The sequence below is a fragment of the Electrophorus electricus genome, chromosome 14 (genome assembly GCF_041902795.1).
Source record: "Electrophorus electricus isolate QZ-2024a chromosome 14, ASM4190279v1, whole genome shotgun sequence".
NCBI lineage: Eukaryota > Metazoa > Chordata > Actinopteri > Gymnotiformes > Gymnotidae > Electrophorus > Electrophorus electricus.
Genome location: NC_137510.1, coordinates 17,013,738 through 17,032,508, shown reverse-complemented (window position 1 = coordinate 17,032,508; position 18,771 = coordinate 17,013,738). Strand labels below are relative to the sequence as shown.

The 18,771-nt window shown below is 37.7% G+C and overlaps 1 protein-coding gene and 1 long non-coding RNA gene across 2 annotated transcripts; one reads left to right on the top strand and one right to left on the bottom strand.

Moving 5' to 3' along the window:
* The first annotated feature begins 3,434 nt into the window (after positions 1-3,434).
* On the top strand, positions 3,435-5,887 carry LOC145651205 (uncharacterized). Its single transcript, XR_014117007.1, has 3 exons — positions 3,435-3,571; positions 3,808-3,910; positions 5,292-5,887. It is a non-coding gene; the product is annotated as an uncharacterized LOC145651205 (long non-coding RNA).
* Positions 5,888-7,657: 1,770 nt separating this feature from the next.
* zc3h12aa (zinc finger CCCH-type containing 12Aa) lies at positions 7,658-14,952 on the bottom strand. The gene is made up of 6 exons (XM_027011060.3): positions 14,816-14,952; positions 13,757-14,169; positions 12,489-12,628; positions 10,130-10,364; positions 9,932-10,038; positions 7,658-9,733 (listed from the first exon to the last, which is right to left on the bottom strand). The coding sequence occupies exons 2-6, from the start codon at positions 14,101-14,103 to the stop codon at positions 8,766-8,768; spliced, it is 1,797 nt and encodes a 598-aa protein (XP_026866861.2). The 5' UTR covers positions 14,104-14,169; positions 14,816-14,952; the 3' UTR covers positions 7,658-8,765.
* Between the last annotated feature and the right edge of the window lie 3,819 nt (positions 14,953-18,771).

The following is an 18,771-nucleotide window of genomic DNA, read 5'->3' as shown; positions in this document are numbered from 1 at the left end:
TTTTCTATATATTCCCCAACAATATATCCTTTACAAACAACTCAAATTAAGACATGAAAATACATGAAAATTATATTCCTGTTGGTCAGCCACCACCGACAACAAAACCTATTCAGAAAAAAATATCAAAATTATCAAATTAAAAAGTAGTCATATTATTGATGTTTAGGGCCCACTAGTTTGCATACAATAGATTGTAGTCCAAGATACCATTGAACTGACAGCATGAGGGTGAGGTATGACTGGCCCATGGACTGAGTGGTAATCCCACAAAGGCTACTACATGGCCTTTAGTATGGATAGTGTAGATTTAGGATTGTGTCTGGTGTTCAGTTTGAGACTCAAAAGAATATGGGTCACTCAGGTAACAAAATCAGGCTTATCAGGCTTAGTTTTCTGAAAACTTCTTAACATGCGCATATCATGTCACAGGACACACCTAACCAGTATTCACAGACAGATCTGTACTTTACTTACAACAGTGGCTAGTGAAAAGAGATTAAAAAGGTTTACAACTGAGAAAGCTGCTTTGGTTATAAAGTATAAATTCTAATATCATCTAGCAAGGTTAAGAATTCTAACAGAGCATAAAATGATAATTCTATGCAATTGCAAGTTTCTAAAGTATATAGAATAGGCTATAAATTATGTGGTGCAGCCTTCCTGATTGTTTGTCTTCAGAACACTAAATATTTAATATATGTTTGGTTTTGTATCAATCAAACCTGGTATTTGTTGGTGCTCACATTATTTAATGTTATTGAGAAATTATTCAGTCTTCATTAAGTTATTTGCAGATGGATGAAGATATATGAAGGCTAAATCTGGGTGGGAACCAGAACTCACATTTAAGTAGGTAATTTATTTTGGATTTATGCCGCTACCTTGTAATGTACAAAAACAAGGTAGGCTGGCTCAGAGTATAGGACTGAGCGTAGTTTCATAAGCAGATGCAGTGCATTAGAGTTACTGATTTTCCTCTAGCTTGGGCAGTGGTGTATAGGCACCGACATGCACATTGTTTACAGCTCCACCATTAATATGACCAAAGAAGTCGGCAGACTTTAGTATCAGTTCTTTCAGTACCTTCCCAAAGATGCTGTTTTGAGATTCTATTTACTGCATAACTCATCTTACTGCTTAAGATCATCAATGCTGTTCTGGCTTTTTGGGGTTCTCTCTGTACTGACTTTAAATATCAGCAATTGAAACAATGTTATCAAACCTTAGTGATGTAAACAAAGTAACACACAGCCCTAGAACTAAGAATTCATATGGAGCATTCCTTCTGAACTTTTAGAGTTGAATAGAGATAGAAAACATCTATCAGAAACAACAGTGTGTAATACAGCTCTTACCAGCTGTGGAAAATATTTTGCTTTCAAAAAAGTTGGTTATGTATTTGCTTATAAATTTGGTTGTGAGATTAAAATTAGAATTGTTTGCCCCATTTCTCTAATTTCCATAATTGTGGGATTCAGGCCAGAAGTAGTACTGGATGTATTAAAACCAAAATCGAATCACTTGTATACTGCTCCTTCTTCATGCTCTTTAAAATGCAATTCTGATTGAATATAAAAAGAAATTGAAAGAAATGGCTTTTGCTGCAACTGTAAAAATCAGGGACATATGTCATGATATAAACATTAGTAGTGAACATCATACTGAAACAGATTTTAAAACAAGAATTGCTTTGTTTATGCAATATAGTGTTTTAAAGGAAGAAATTAAAAATATTAAATATCACATTTGAGATTGTACAAGCAGTTGTCTTAAAGTTAATATAATTTTACATTTTAATTTCTATTAAATCAAGTTAGCATGCTTTTACTTTTACAGTTTACCAACATGTTGTTGGAACACATCACATTTTAAAATTTAAAAACAGTGGTCTTCATTCACTGCTCAAATGCATCAGCATACTGAATATGTGCATTCACACTACTATTTCAGGATGAACCAGGTGCTAGCATTTGATGACTGGTTAGCTATGACTGTGTTATTTGAATACACTGAATGGTGTATGGCCTGCTCTGTCCCTGTGGGCAAACATTACAGAATCGGTGGAAAAGCACCTGCTCTAGGGTTCTCTGGGGTTTATACTGGAAGGCCTGGGGCAACAAGACAATGGCATCTAGCTATACAAGAATCAGAGGTTAATGAAGCCCCAGAGAAAGAGCCCTCAGCGCATTGTGTTTACCCTCCTGCTTGGGAGATGACGTTGGACTAGGCTCATTTTGAACACCTAAGTAATACAAAAAGAAACAATAACAAAAGTAATTATTAGAAGAAAAATACTGTTACTAGATTATAAGATTGCACTGAATGTGAAGTTCACCAATACTTGCCCATCCTGATGATTTAGATGGCAAACAGCACAGTATCATTTAAACTCATATTCCCTGAGTACTCATGTTTCATTTGAACACACTGGATGAGAATAATAATCTTTTCATATTGAAATTCATAACATTTGGGATGCAAATAAGCATGTTTAACAGAGGCTCATACATCCAAATAGTAGTGTTAAATCTCAAATATACCACGGTGATAAGCAAATGCATTAATATTTCAAATTGATGTTGACATAACATAGGCAAACAGTCCTTCTTTGCTTGACTGCTGCAATATATATCACACTACAGGCTGACAGGAATTATACTAATTAAACGCGCAATTGTGGCAGACAACTGTCTTGTGGGAGGTGTCTCCAAAAAGGAATACATTCAGCCTATGAAGATAATTTTTCGGTTCATCAAGTGACCGTAATAAATTATGTAAATTATTTTTTTAGAATGTGGGTGGGGGCGACGTGGGGCAATCAGAGAAAAAGAACGTGTATCCATGAAACATTTCTGTGGAAAAAATAAAATATCGAATAGCGTATTTATTTTTCAATCAGTCAAACTTAGCGGGGGAACCAAGTGGCAATAAATACTGAGGTAGTAGCCCCATGAGTGGAATATTAGGAGATAAAAATATTGTTCTTAGTAACCAGACTGTTGTTTCGTCCGTTAGAAAATATAGAAAAACTTGCTTTCGCCATCTTGTGGCAACCTTGCAAAACAGCAAGAATCTTTGAACACTTTTAGTTCAAGAGCTCAGTAACATTACTGTTTTATGTGTCTAACGAATCAAACTATATATATATATATATATATATATATATATATATATACTGAATAATTTTTCTGTTGTTTTTCTTTTGAGTTGACTCTAAAATATGTGTATGTATAATTGTAGTTTATGGTGTTAGAATATCACAAGGCTTCACTTTCCCACAATGCACCGTTCTTTGGACAAGGAACAAAATGAGCATGAGTGTGGGCAAAAGAAGAAGCACAGTGACTCAACAGAGTAGCGACTCTTTGATGAACTAGATTACACAGTGTTTATTGCCAGGCTTGTCTCCTTAACAGCAGCCTCACTCATGGCAACAGGTTGGCACGTACATACCAGTGAGTGGCCTAATGAAGAAACTTATTTATTCTCTGTAGCAATACTAAATAGGTATACAACACTTGGGCTTAAGCAGCCATACATTACAACATTCTTCATACAATGTGTCAAGGTATTCATTTTATTAGCTCTGTGTTTGTATATGTGTGAGATCCAAACCTGTTTGCTTGCTTGAATGAAGAGAGATTTAGAAATGTTGCAATTTCATTGTGTAAATGCTTTTGGGAACAATAGTCAATTAATTAATTATTTTTTCACCACTCAATTGGTTCCTTTAATATTAAGTGAGCTGTTACAAATGCAGTTGTTAATATGTTCACTATAACACCTTGCACCTCTCTCTGACAGTGCAATCAACTGGCAATCATATGTCAATAAAAATGGCTCAAAGGGGTTACACATATCCAGTTGTCAGCTCTTTGAGTTGCTGTGCACTTGGAGAGTTTTCTGGGTAAGTAGCACCTGTTTTTTTTTTTTTTTAGGTTATTTTCAAATAAATCTAATACTTTTATCATTCTGTCATACTGTTAATATATTTATTGGCTTTTATTACTCTTGTGAAATGAACCACACAAAGAAGTGTTGTAGTTTGCTACCTCGCAGACTATTCCGTTTGTGGTGGTGACATACTATGTCATGAAATCAACACCATTGATACCCCATGAACCCAAAAGTGAGCACTACTCTCTGGAGAAATATAGCATTGACTATATAAGTGGTACTTGGTGACAAAGAATGGTTATTGTACTTCCAGAGTACAACTGCATTGATGTCTTTAGCAAAAACTATATAAATAAAAAACAACAACAGGCATTTTATAGTTAATAGAGTGCACATCATAAAAGTGTTGTACTTGTACCTGTCCAGCAGGTGGCGAGATGGGTGCACCACTTAATGTTTATATATAAATTGTTCTTGCCAAACAGTTCTCACCACACTGCAGTGCATCTTAGGCCTCTGACTGTTACTGTTAAAAAGAATAATAACTTTAGAATCAGAGAAGTAGTAGCAGCAGGAGAGCTCTAATCACCATGATCACAGAAACAACCTACAGAGGAGGCTTCTGAAGACATACAAGGTTCAGGTTGCCAGTTAGAGGGCATCATAGGAAATATGGTTCATGGAATTGCAGAAGAAACAATATGGTCAGAGAGATCATGTTCTGGACACACTGTCTGCTGATGTCATACCGCTGCTATGCCTTTCTTACAGAGCCACCATTCATTACTGTTTAGGCACTCATAATAGACTTCTCACTTTGGGAATTAAATATTTATCATATACATGTCCTGCACTCTGAGATTGTGGTTAGGTCAGGGGATTTCAGGAAAGAAACTGAAAAGGAACATGGCCCTTCATGACTTCAACCACCAGCATGTTTTTCCATTGCATTTGCCAGGTAGGTTTAAACAGCCACTTGTACCTATAAGCTTAGCAGGAAGCACTTGATTTATATTTGTTTCCTGGTTTCTATCAGGTGGCCTGAAACAAATTCACTAGCCCAGATGCCGGATATGAGATTACTGTGAAATTATGTTTACTCAAACAGTCAAACACAGTCAGCACCCCAATTCTGTTGCTGTTGACTCCATATCCACCTTTTGTCATGTCTATCAGCACTAAATACAAGAACACATCTCTATCTCCCTAAACTAACAGACATAACCAACTGATTTCAATTTTGTTGTTAAAACATATCATAAAATTGATGCTCTGGTATGGCAGATTTTTTCATACTTATCTTTTTCCGTACTGATGATTTGTCTTATCATCCAGTTTTATCATCCAGTGTTATCATTCAGTGTTATTACTCAATCTTTGTGGACCTGCAGATTGGCTAAAAGCTGTGGGTCCTTCTTCCCTGACCCAGCACGGGAAAGCTGTGCTGTCTGGTCCAACTGCAGGGCTTTCCTGTTATCCACCTGGGTGTGGAGCTGGAGCTGGCTGAGAACAAACAGCATGCAGGCATCTCTGAGCTACTTTGACTGGTAATAATTCTGCACATGAAAACCTCAGACAGAGAGTGAGACAATGATCGCATTTCTCTGTGTAGTTTTTTGCCAGAGATTACATAACATTCAAAGTTACATGGAAATGTACAATTTTATCTATGCCTCTATTACTCTCACATTCTCTCTCCCTACTGGTCTTGGAATAATCTTATGTGACTCATGGATGCACAAGGGTTTTATTATGCAATTTACGGACACTGGCCGTAAAACGTATGTTAGAATTGACTATCACTGTGACTTGCTGAATTGAAAATGTACTACAAAATAGAATTCTCAATCCCCCAGTGGGGTGTTTGTCTTTCTAGTGTTGAAACACTAGGGTTTGCTGAAATGTAAATTGTATAACATAGTATTTAAAGGCTTACCATAGCCTATCCTAATCCTATGTATTTGATGAAAGGCAATAAAACATTATATTGGCAATTTCATATGAAACAAGATGTGCATTTTTTTTCCCAGATTTGTCTGTGTTTGTATATTGTGTTTTGGTGTGAATTATGCAAAACTACATAAGAACATTTAGATTTTTTCATATTTAGGATTTTTCAGACTCAGTTTAACCAAATGTTACAATAAAAATCATTTTGAGTGGAGTCCCCACTGACAGTATAATTCAGCTTTACTTGTGCCTGAAAACCTGCTGTGCATAAGCACTACTTGTTACATGGCAATGGCTTGCTTCTGAGCAGAAAACACTTATGCATTGTTTACAGTGGCAAAGTTTCTTTTTAACATTTAAAGCATATTTAAATTCTAAGATGAAGATTTTACTACCAGGTTAGCTTTGAATGAATTCATATTCTCCACTGTTGTCTGATTGATGGTCAAGGGCATTATAAAAATACAACAATTAGAGGGAACACTTTCCAGTCATTATGTCAGAACCATTGTGAATACTTATTCAGCACCAGAACATTTTATTATAAGGTAAAAAACAAAAAAAACTGACATGACAAGTGGTTTGTATTAATGTTCTCTTTCTGTGGTATGTGATTATGCACTACTGTTTAGAATGTATGCGTATGTATATGTAATCATGCCAATCAATTTGCTGTAAAAAAGTGTTCTTGCGAAGAACAGTGAGGAAAACAAATTGGGGGAGGGTGATTTACATGCAGCTGCTTTACATTTACCTGAGCATGCCTTTTTCTGGAAGCAGACAACTTAAATCTATGTAAACTTCCTCCTTGGAAAAACATGATTTTTTCCCCCAGCAAATTTTCATGTATGCTTCTTGTGTAAGTTAAGAGTGAAGGAGAAGAATAGAATAAGGTGCATCTAAAAGGCACACAAACCATCTGCAAATGGTGCAGTGCTTACATAGCAGTAGCATAAGACTTATTTTTCTTTACATTGCCACTGTGACAGAGACTGTCATTCGCTGAAGGAGAGGATGGTGTGATGGAGACTGTCACCCAGGAAATTGAAATGGGTGATCTGGCTGCTGTACCAGAGAGCTGGCTTTTTGGTCAGGGGGTCAGGGCATGGTGGTTTAGCCCCTGTTGGACTTGGGTTTGAGACCAGTGTATGGTTGCTGCCCTCAGTCTTTGTCACAGCAAAAAAAGGTCAGTGTTTCTTTCCTATGGCAAGAAGTGAACGACTTTGACAAAAATGTGTTTCAGTGAAAAAATATGTGAGCAAACACAAATTGAGATAGAAGTGACATTATTCTGTGCATGAGCTCATATACCATATGAAGGGTAAAGTACAGAATTTGCATACAGCAGGTAGAGCAGCACATCTTTCTTGACCCAATCACATATGATTTGCATCATCTGTGTTGTAAGGTCAAAACAAAATGGTTTTAATATTGTAAACCTGTTGCAAATGATTTTCAACCCACATTACATGTGCTGAAAAATGTCATGCATGCAAACATTAATTGCTAACTATATTTTTGTGCTTTAGGGTTAACGTTCTATTGGTAATCAGAGCTTTGGTTATCTGCATCATAAGATTTTATAAACTCCACTGAAAGCATTATAGCCCAACAACCTCAGATCAATATGGCCAAGGGCACTCATGTGTATGCTTGCTGGTGGTGTTGTTTTACATGGGATTTCCCCCTCAATGGAAGAAATAAAGAAAAGAAAGCAAACAGGCACTTTTCATAACCCAAATATTAATCTTTCTTACACTTTGGAACTTTGAATATGTTAAGCATCAGCATAAAAAACACACATGCATTCAGCATTTCTCTTTTTATTAAGGAAGAAACAAATTGTGATTGCATAACTGAGAACTCTTCTCCAATGTTCACATTGATCTGAATCATGATGCTTAAACACTAGCAGAAAAGCACAGAACCATACACATACATGTATGCACACACATTCTGGTAAGGTACAATGTAAATTAGGAATTCAAATTAGGAAATTGGAACAGTTTTCTTTCTAAGAAAGACCTTGAGCTATCATAAGGCCATATTTAAATAATCAATTTACTTTATGACTTTATGAACTGAAGATCCAATAAAGTGCTTTAATACACTGAGTTAATAATATTATATGAGTAGATTTACTTTTAGACTTGAGTGATGTGTTAGCAGAATTATCATGCTATGTTATTATTCACCTAATCTTAAAAAAGTGCATTATCAATACAATGTATTATTTTATTATTAGGTGCACCAGTGCAGTTAGGTGGTACTGAGTACAGGAGCAAAAAGATATCTGGATTGACTTCTGCAGTCGAGAGAGACATTGTGGCTAGCTGGTCTGCAAGTGACTAAATATGCATGAATACATGTTAAGTATATATTAAGGGTCTAATCAAGTACCGGTACACAAGAATAAATATATAATTGTGAAGGAATGCTAACAGTAGTGGACAATTTCTTTATCAATATAATCATCAGTAGTAACTTATATCGAAAATTGTTAGTCACACCCAGCAATAATTAAACATCTGAGGATCACCACATATCTACCAAAACAGGGAATATTAAAAGATGCAATATGCATCAACAACAAGCTCTTAATATGACACAACTTCTAAATCAAGGTTGTTAAAGAGACTATTTTTAACTTGACTATTGTCATACATAGTTATCACATATACTATGTGATGTGACACTGAGCCAGAGAGGCACTTCTGTTTCAAAAAGCCAAAATTATGCAACAAAAGAACTACAATAGTATAAAAACATACACATTTACTAAGATTAAGCGTAATAGAACATTTACACCTGAGCTCATTCTTACAGAAGTAAACTGCTGCTGTGTTGTCCATATTAAAGTATTTTTAGCACCATGGTGCTTGAACTTATGAACTTTATCAAATAATAAACAATTACTACAATTCTCCTTTGCATTTGAGCTTGAGAATCTCTGCAGCAAGCACTTCAGCATCCTTTAGCTCAGGGAACATTCCCATGACTTTGTCCACATCATATGGGTTAAAAATTGCCTTCAGTTTCTTCCTGGCCTCTTCTCGCTGAGTCTGGCTGTTACCATACAACTCTGCAGGTCTGTGGAGGCCAGCGCCATGAAGAGGGTCTGGTAAGCTATAAGCTGTCCGAGTTTGTTGGAGCCAGAGTGTGTCAGACCATGCCTTTTGCTGGCTTGGGTGGAAGCCATCTGGGTGGACGAAGTTTGGTAGGCTGTAGTGCATGGGACTGAGCCTACGGTACGGTAGCATGCTATAGCCAAAGGAGTTGCTCTGGGTGAGAGGGCTGCTGTGCTGATGGAGCCCAGCTGGTACGGCTGGATCAGAAGAGTAATTGCAGAGATAAGATGCATCCTGTTGGTCATAAGAAAGGGTGCTCGGATTCCTGAAATGGACCCTGTACCCAGAGTCTTCAAAGCCTGATGTGTCTGAAAACTGACTGTCAAAGGAGTCAAGGCCGGAGTCTGAACTAAACTGAGAAGAGTTAGTGAGGAACAGAGAGTGCAGACTGTGGTGGTCCAGAGGGGCATTGTGGCTAGCTGGGTTTGAGGCATGCTTCTTGCCCGAATTAAGGTCATCCCAGTGGTTGAGCATGCTGTTGCTCAGCTGGCTCCTTGGGAGACAACCATTGGGCTCCAAGGTCAGCTTGTGCTCCAGCTCCAGCTCCAGGGAAGGAGAGGCACAGGCAAAGCCAGGCTCACAGCGGTATGTCCCTCTGCGAGACCCCACTACCCCTCCACCATTTTCTGAACAGGCATGAACAGGGCTGGACAGCCTTGCATTGTCTCTCAGTTCATCAGCTAGAGAGCGCTGGGACTGGTTTGTGCGCTCTGGGTGGTAGTACTTACATTTAATTCCATAGGTGCATTTTTTCCCTAAAGGCAGAAATATGTCTAGTTGAGTGATCATATTTAGAAGTTCACAGCATGCCTTAAAACTAACTACAAATTAGCTAATGATATTAATTACTGTTACTTTCTATGACATTTACAGTACAAATATCTGTGACATTTACAGAAAAATTAAGTATGGAGAAAATAGAATATCTGTAATATCCAAGAAGAAGTGTGTACCATAAGGACAGAGCTGGCGTTTGTGGTCTGGTAGTAGAGGTTTCTTTCTAAGGAAATTATCTAAGTTTGGGCCATGGCGACCAAGAGGGTCCTCTGGTGGCATGAACCTATGGAAGGAGATGAGAAATCAGAAAAGAAAGTTTTTCACAAATATGAAATTTAAATCAAAATAATTTTTTAAAGATCTGTAACACATACTTGTCATTAACAAAGGAGTACATGAGAAGCCCTTCTTCGATTAAACGTTTCCATTCAGGGCGTTCAGCCTGAAGATCACGGTACGTGTCATTGGACACGATGATGCCTTCCAGTTCATGAGCAAGTTTGACAATGAAGCGATCGTCATAGCACACCACTCGTTTGCCTCCCACCCGCCGTGAGGGTGTGAATACGACAATCTTCTTCCTCTCCAGCTCTTCCAGAATGGGCTGATCTGGAATCAAACATGAGCATGAGCAGCTGCTCTGAATATGTAAGATTCAAAATTCAGTCCTGTATTCCACATCATATTATGGGGCAACATTCAGTTGTTGTACCCCTCCTCTGTGTTGTATGAATGCAACAATAATTTGAATATAATAGGAACCAAAAGAAAATAACAAGAGGCAGGAAATAAAAGAGTTTCACACACAAACTCCAAACAGAACTATGCAATGCTTATACAATAGCCAGAGGCACACAGAAAAAAAAATAGATAAGAAACACAACGTAGTGACATCACAGCTTGTCATGCAACCTGGCTATGAAAGTCTTTCTCAGGATTGCTTTATTCTTACTGTCATGCTTCATTGTCATAGTTAATTAGCAGTTAACACCATTGCTTTTATTTCTTGTTAATGTGAGGTCTCAGTTAAGCAGTTTGTGTCTTTATCATCAACATTAATGCACCTGGCAAATGCTCTGCGGACTAGTTGGAGCTATATGGAGCAGCATGTGGGGCATTCAACTGAACTATATTAATAACTCAATACATCAGTACAGTGCACATTAGAGAATAATCACTAGTTGCTAAACTCTCTGAATTAAAACTTGGTCGCATTTGCTAGCTGACTTATATTTTGCATATTGTTTTTACTAGTAAAACAATTTTCACATCAGACCAGCATTGATGTATGGTAGTAATGTCATATAGCAATAGCAAAGAGTAATGATCAAATCAATTTGGTTTTCATATTCATTTATACTTATTAGAATTTGTATGCTATCAGTCAGAAGTCTTTATTCTACAGTACCTTTGAAGAAGGAAGGCCATTTATAGAAGTCCCTTTGTGGCCATTCTTGAGAAGTACACACAAATGAAAGGACTCTATGTGTTATGTTTCAAGGAAGAGATGAGTTAGGTATCTATCATGCGAAAAAAAAAAAATCTGACTTGAGTGTTTGTCTTGGCCTGCATTTAGGCAGGCAGTCAACATGAATACCAACATACCAGTTCCGGAATGATTTAACATCTATTCATACACATTACAGATAAAGCATTTCTGAGAGTTCCTGTGTCAGTTATGTCACATAACTCCACAACAGGTCTCCACAACAGTTTCTGTTTCATCTATCTGGAAAGTGCTGGAAAGAGCCAGTTCTCTTTTATTACTTTAACAAAAGAGTACAAAACAATATGTTTCCAATCAGTTTACTCAAGACTTGACAAACAGATGTTCAAAGCAGAAACACCTCTGAGGTCATGTGGCACATTCTTTACAACTGGAAGCAGCCACACCTAGATCTTGACTGGAAGCAGATTAAAGATTCACAATGAAACTGGTTGGGGGTGACAAAGGATGAAAAATATACTTTTGAACTTCCTGGTGGGGAATTCCCAGAGTGGCTTTAAGTGAGGTTTTGTTCCTGATTAGTCAGATTGATTTTGCAATTAAATCAGCATCTTCATAAGATTATTAAAAAAAGCAACTACTTTGGAACCAAGACACATAGAAAAATCCTTTGGTCTCAAAGTATTCATGCCTGTTTTTATGTCTTTTGTGTATGTTCTTAAAAAAACAAATATAACACTATAAAAGGAGCTACTTGAAATACAAACCTAATTAATTCCAAGTCAGAGTAAACAAGAGTATCAAAACATGTTCCACCAATAAAAAGAGGTTTATGTGTGCTAATCATTAATGGTGTAAGCATTTGGCTTAATAAAACATGATAGATAAATAGTTCAGTATAGATACAGAATGTAATGATTAGTTATCTTTCTGACAAGCAATATTATGAAATCAGACTACAGGATTTAACACATTCAAGTATTAGCACCATATTAAGCCCTTTTCCTACTACTCACAAATATGTACAAATGCTTATGCTTCATGTTGAGTGTCAGTTTTGACACAGCCTAAATGAATGACATACTTTTACATAAAAATGCCAATGTGTGATACATGTCAAATTTTGGATAATGTAATTATACATTGACTAAAATACACTGAATCTTTGGTAATTTTATTGTTGTGTCATGATGCCCTTATCAACCACTTAGTGCTTGTGAGTGCTTATTTGTATAGATGGCTCTCGAGTGAATCATTTTTTTAACAGTATATGGGAGTGTTCTTACCTGAAATGGGGACATCAGGCCTTGGTTGTTCTTTACGCCAGGAGGGCACAAACACAGTGATCTTCCTGTGTCCTCTCTCAAGGAAGTAGTTCACTGCCAACTCAATTCCTCGGCATGAGAAAACTTCCTTGTTCCCATGACTTTATGAAGGAGAGAGAGAGAGAGATAGAAAGACAGAAAGAGAAAAAGAGACAGAGAGAGAGAGAGAGAGAGAGAGAGAGAGAGAGGAAGAGATGGATGAGTATCAGTGTTTAAGAGAGGAAGCACATTCAAAGCAAACCTTTGTACTGTGCTAATGTCACTATTTCAGTGTATTGCCAAACACCTGCCCATGTGGTTTTCAGACAGGACTTTTTAAGAGAGCAAGCTGAAACATGACATGATTTGTGTAATTCCTAAATATTACAAAACATGGAATGTGGGCACTAAAATGTTAAAGAAGTTGCCAGTGATTTATCTGAAACCAGTATACATAAAGGTGGCACATGATACAATTCTTATGTCTTCCACAAAGGAATGTAATGATTAATTATAATTATTACAACATTATTACTGCCTTTTAATGACAATGCATTGTCTGTGTGTACCAGCAATAGGGCAATCAGACTTTGCCACAAATGAAAATGAGTAAAAATTCATAAATTAATAAATAAATAGTTTTGTTAATATAATTGAAATACTACTTAACCTTTCAATTATAAATTCAATTTAATGTTCATATTTAAAATAACAATGGAAACCTTTATACTGAAGTATTTTATGATAAAATTACAAGGCTCCTTAAATTTTGGGATATCATGTTAGGTCAGTAGTGTGCTAAATACTTATGCATGTTACTCTTGCCACAGGAAAAGGGTATGACTACACCTGAATAGATCATGTGCATCTTATTTGCATAGTTCACTTGATTTCAAAGCAGACAATAAAAATGAGAAATGATGACCTGTTGAAAGTATGAGACTGAATGTATAAAGAGCAGTTATGTGCTATGAATGTTCAGGCTCTCAGGTCTGTCACATTTCTAGAAGGAACAGTGGACAGAGAAATGGGGGAAAAAATCTTGGTCTACTAGCTGATTAAGGTGGATAACTCTCTAAAAGTATCTACTTTTATGTGTTATTAATAACATGAATTCTTGGTTTTTTTTTCTTCTTCAAATTCTTTATGAAGATGACTGAGTTTCTCTTGAAAAAGAGGTGCTTATTCTCAAGGACTTGACTGATTCATAAAGAATTGCATTAATCAACTAATTTACACTATGTGCTTACCTCATGGCCACATTACTTCCATCAATCACAATGGGTTTCAGTTCACTGTTTGTTTCAGCCATGTCCTCCTGTGCAGAGTGCCAAGTATCCCGAGGAGTCTCCTTGCTCCTGGTAGAACCTCCCCACCAGTGGACCTGAGGAGAGCCACCCTCTTCAGCCTCCTGATTAGCTGTGGGTGAGGCCCTGGCTCCGGTGCGAACCAACTCTCCCAGCACTGTGTTTGTGTCTGTTCCCAAGCCCAGCTTCAAGAGCGCTGCCTGCACCTCCTGTGGAGAGTAGCCAAGCTTTCGGAAGAAGTCCACCCTCAGCTGGAGCTCCGAGGTGTGATGTTGGCAAGTTGGCTGCATTCTGTAGTGTGGCGTTGAGTTAGGTGCAGTAGTATATCAAGAGAGTTCTGACTTCAGCATTACTATCTATTTTAATGTTGGTCAAGAAAATGTTGGACACAAGGATGAACAGCATAATGTCAGTATAGTATAGAACTTAAACAAAAGCCAGCACAAGAAAAACTAAACATATTTTTCTGTATTGTAAAAGCAACTACATTGTGCAAGCAACAGTCTGAAATGATGCTTGAATTCTTACTGTATATTTGTTTTTCTATTTTTTAAATAAAGTTCAGTAGTTTTTATATCCTATTCAAAACACAATTTATGTAATACGCTAAACTCCAATAACAAGACATAAGATCGTTCCCGGGGAATGGTTTAACAGCACACGACAGTGGATATTCGTGAAAGTGAATCAAAATCACAAATGCAAATTTACTATAGGTATACAGGTTTAATGACTGGAGGTTTACTAACTGCTGCTGCTTTTAGTGGCCTGCGTCTAAAACCGGATGTAGAAAACAGCCACGTACTGCCATGAAAAAAACTGACAGTAGCAGCTGACTGCTCCCCTGTGGATTAGCCTAATACAAAGATAACTAGTAAATTGACCAAGTAAGAATACAATGAAGGAACACGTACATACACATCAAAGTGAAGTGAATAACGACTAACGCTACAGAAATGGACTATACAGAAAGTCCGAAGCTAAGTTTAAATTAAGCCCTACCTTGTCGTTTAACTAATGAAGCCACCATTTTCAGTCTGTTTCTTGATGAATCGTCTGAAACATTTCTAATCACAAGGCTGAACAAAGTCGGATTTATGAAAAAAATAATGGGAGGACTCTAGTTCTCCATTCGACATTCCCACCTATCCGCTTCCTGGTTAAGAATTTTTTTTTTTTTTTTTTTTTTTTTTTTTTTTTTTTTTTTTTTTTTTTTTTACCACAACCTGTTTGTCCGCATGCAAGTAGAGGTTGGGATTTACCTGTGTTACCTGACACCTCAGTGTGAAGTTGAAAGTCAAATACAGGTTTTTTTTGTTTTTTGTTTTTTGTTTTTTGTTTTTTGCACTTAAAACCTATTAACACCCCAAAATGGTTTGTAGGTAAGACTAATCTATTTATACATTTTGAGCTATTGAGTGGGTCTGTTGGAATCAGTATGTGCTCAGTAATTGCTGTAGCTGTGTGGCTATTCTGCAGCGGTGAATATGTGTGAGGTTACTAATGTACACTGCTCACAGGGTAACAGGTTAAAGGCATGTACTGTGAAGTTCCGGATGCTGGAGAAACTAATCAATGGAAGTTGCCAACCCACTACCCTTCTGAGGTCTAGTGTCAGTGGTCCCAGGTGTCTCCTGGACGGATATTACTGCTGGACAATGAGCTAAAGCAAACAGAGATGAGTTTGTTCACTGACATCCACTCACCCAAATCCCCCTCCCCTGTTAAGCTACCATGGTAACCCTTCTACAAGTCAACAGGACTTGTAGAAACCATTACTTCCTAAGCACAAGTTCTTTGTGACCTGTCCTTAAATATATGACCTTAACCTCTTGCCATAAATATATGACCTTATCTGCTGAACATGACATATGTTTTGTAAAAGATGATCTTTTATTATTAATGTCCTTAGTGGTCACACTAATAAAATGGTGCTTGCATTCAAGGTTGCCTGGGTATCACAAAAAATTAATTTCCCTGTGATTTATTTAAAAAATGCTGAAAACTAAGAAAGAATGAGAGCCATTTAGCTCAAGCTATTGGTCTTTTGACTGCCACTGTCAGAGTGATTCATGATTTCCAATTTAGCTGCAGTTTAAATTTAGAAGAAATCAGGTCTGTTCTTTGATCTACAACATGATTTAAATAAATGTTGACATAAGTTTCAAATTAAAATGTTGCTTGCATTAATCTTGATCATTTCCCATTTATTCTGAGTCTATCACAAACTACTGCCCTTCTCATACCGCTGAGCCATTTTACTGAATATTTCCTCTCTCCATTTCCAGAAGCATAAATATAGACCTAGATATTGCACTTGGCCTTTTCACTAGTCTTGTGGGTAAAGTACAATTTCACTGGCACTACACTTTAAACAAGTGACAGTAATGCATTCTGACTCTTTTGACACCACCTGTTGGTGAATGTCAGTATACCACAAAAATTAGTCAGGTTTCCTATTCAAACACTTCTCTTCCCAGCTCCTTTACACTTTAGTCTTTGGTAACAAGTGTTTAGCAGGAACCAATTTTTGACTTGGGTGGATTTTAAAAATGTATTTATTTTGAAAATAATTTCTATGATATTTTTATCCTTCACTTTTGAGGGGAAGTAAATCAATGTGACATTTCAAGCCTAACCAAGTTTAGATTGTGGCCGTGATTAGACAGTTTGCCCTACAAAAAGTCTGAGCTATTTGTGTTTCTAATGGTTTCAGATTACTTAGTTGTTTCATTTTGTTAAAGAATTGGATGAATTATTTTGTAGAAAGGAAGGAGAGATTGAACTCTCCACATCTAAACTGTAACTCTTCACTGCCTATTATTATGCCGCCTTATCTTAGAAACAGTAGGCACACTAAGCACATAACTATTATGCCACCTTATCCTTCAAATGGTAAATAGCTATTATTTTAATAAAACAAGGGTGATTCAAAGGACAAGAAGAGAACACTTCAGTAATAAGACTTGCATTAAATGGCTTGAGGTGTTTACTTTCTTTCATTAAATTCAGGTATAACTAACTCTAAACAGTTAAGTAAATTGAAATATATGCACTCTGAAATCAGCATCATCAACTGCAGCATCATTTGCGAAAAGAAATTACTACCAGTGTCAAATTGAAATCAAAAATAAAAAATTTTAAATATAGCACTTTGTCCAAGTTCAAGCCCCCAGTGAGCAAGCCAAGGGCGACAGTGGAAAGGAAAAACTCCCTAGAGCATGAAGAAGAAACCTTGAGCGGAACAAAGACTCAAAGGGGGGTGGGGGTGGTAATCCTCCTCTGGCTGACAACAGTCACCAAAATTAATAACAAGTTTAAGAGAAAAATAAATAAAAAAGAAGGTCCTAGTCTTGTCCTGATGGTGTGCATGTGTCTGAAACCTATCCCGCAAGAGAACGTCCATTAACAGTAGTTGGCTGGGGTGGAGGTGTGGTGGGCTACAGGAGGGAACATCAGGGGAACATCAGTGTCAATCATTAGTCATTACAATCTCACCTTAAAAGAAGAAGCATCATTAAAGGAATTGATCACTTCACTCAACACAATTAGATGCACATGAACATGGTTACAAGACTAGTTAGGTGAATAATACATATTTTAGACCATCAGATATGAATATAAAGAAAATTGCTGCTAAACTGCAATTCTACTATATTTACAGTATAATGTTATCTATATAATGATAATTACAATTTATTAATCATTGGTTCTGGAATGCATCCGAACAGGACTAATGTAAGGCAATGCAAATGGGTTCTATGATTTGCTGATATTGTACTGAAAATATGTGTGCATGTTATTGTGCAGATACACAGTTAATGGAGATGTTGGTGATGTTATGAAGTCATAAACATATTTCCATATTAGTCAGGTCCCCACCACACAACTGCAGCACACAACCTCAACCTTCAACACTACATCTTTAGTTTAACAGAAGGGCATTAGAGGAACACTCACTTAATGAGACAGATAAATAATAATGCAGAGGATTTTTCCTAGAAAAATCCTCTGCATTATTTGTAAAGTGTGAAAAACTGGAAACACAGATGAGCTCAGAGGTGATCAGTCTATAACTATGTGTAATGTTAGGAGGCTAAGCAGGATACGGGGATGAGTTACAGTGAACAAAAACATACGTTTATTTACAGAGAGAACAAAGACTACATAGCAATTAAGATAGCATAACATCAAACACCAACAACAGAACCATAGAGGTTTATATACACATGTAAATGAAAAACAATTACAAACAGGTGTGACATGGGGGCATAGCCACATGAACGAACATATACAAACACACACACAAACACACACAGGCAGACATTTGGGAGGGGCCGTACTGTGACAGAGCCCCTCCTCAACAGCACGACTCCCGGCGCGCCAGCCTATCAGGCTACAGCCCCGAAGCCGACGCCAAATGGCGAAGCCAGAGGACTGATCGACCTGACACGGGCCAGCGTGAGCAGGACAGAGGGGGGGAAGGACAGGGACTAGGACGACAACAGACACAGGAACGGACACACTGACAGGCACAGACACAAAGGGGGACAAAGCGACTGGGACAGACAATGTGATGGGGACATACACAGGCATGGGTACAAAACTGCATAAAGGACTGTAGCTGGCAGGAGCCCCGGCCTGTCCCCCAGTCGTCAGCGAGACTGTAGTCCTACCCACCTGTGGGGCATCGCCCCTCACCGATTTGGGGGGCAGTGACTTCCGCGCACCCATTTCAGGAGGTGCACCAGTTACTTTGCCTCTCTCTGGGGTGGGCACTGGTGTCACCTCCCCCTTGCTTCTATGAGGCTTAGGTACAGGCTCACAAGTTACGGGGCTGTATGCCCTAGTAGAGGGAGTTTCCTCCTTGGATTAGATCGCCTCTAGGAGTTTCCACATGGGCTGGCTTGCTTGTGCCTAGACGAAACCTCTTGGGTGGAGCCTTGGGCGGAGACGAC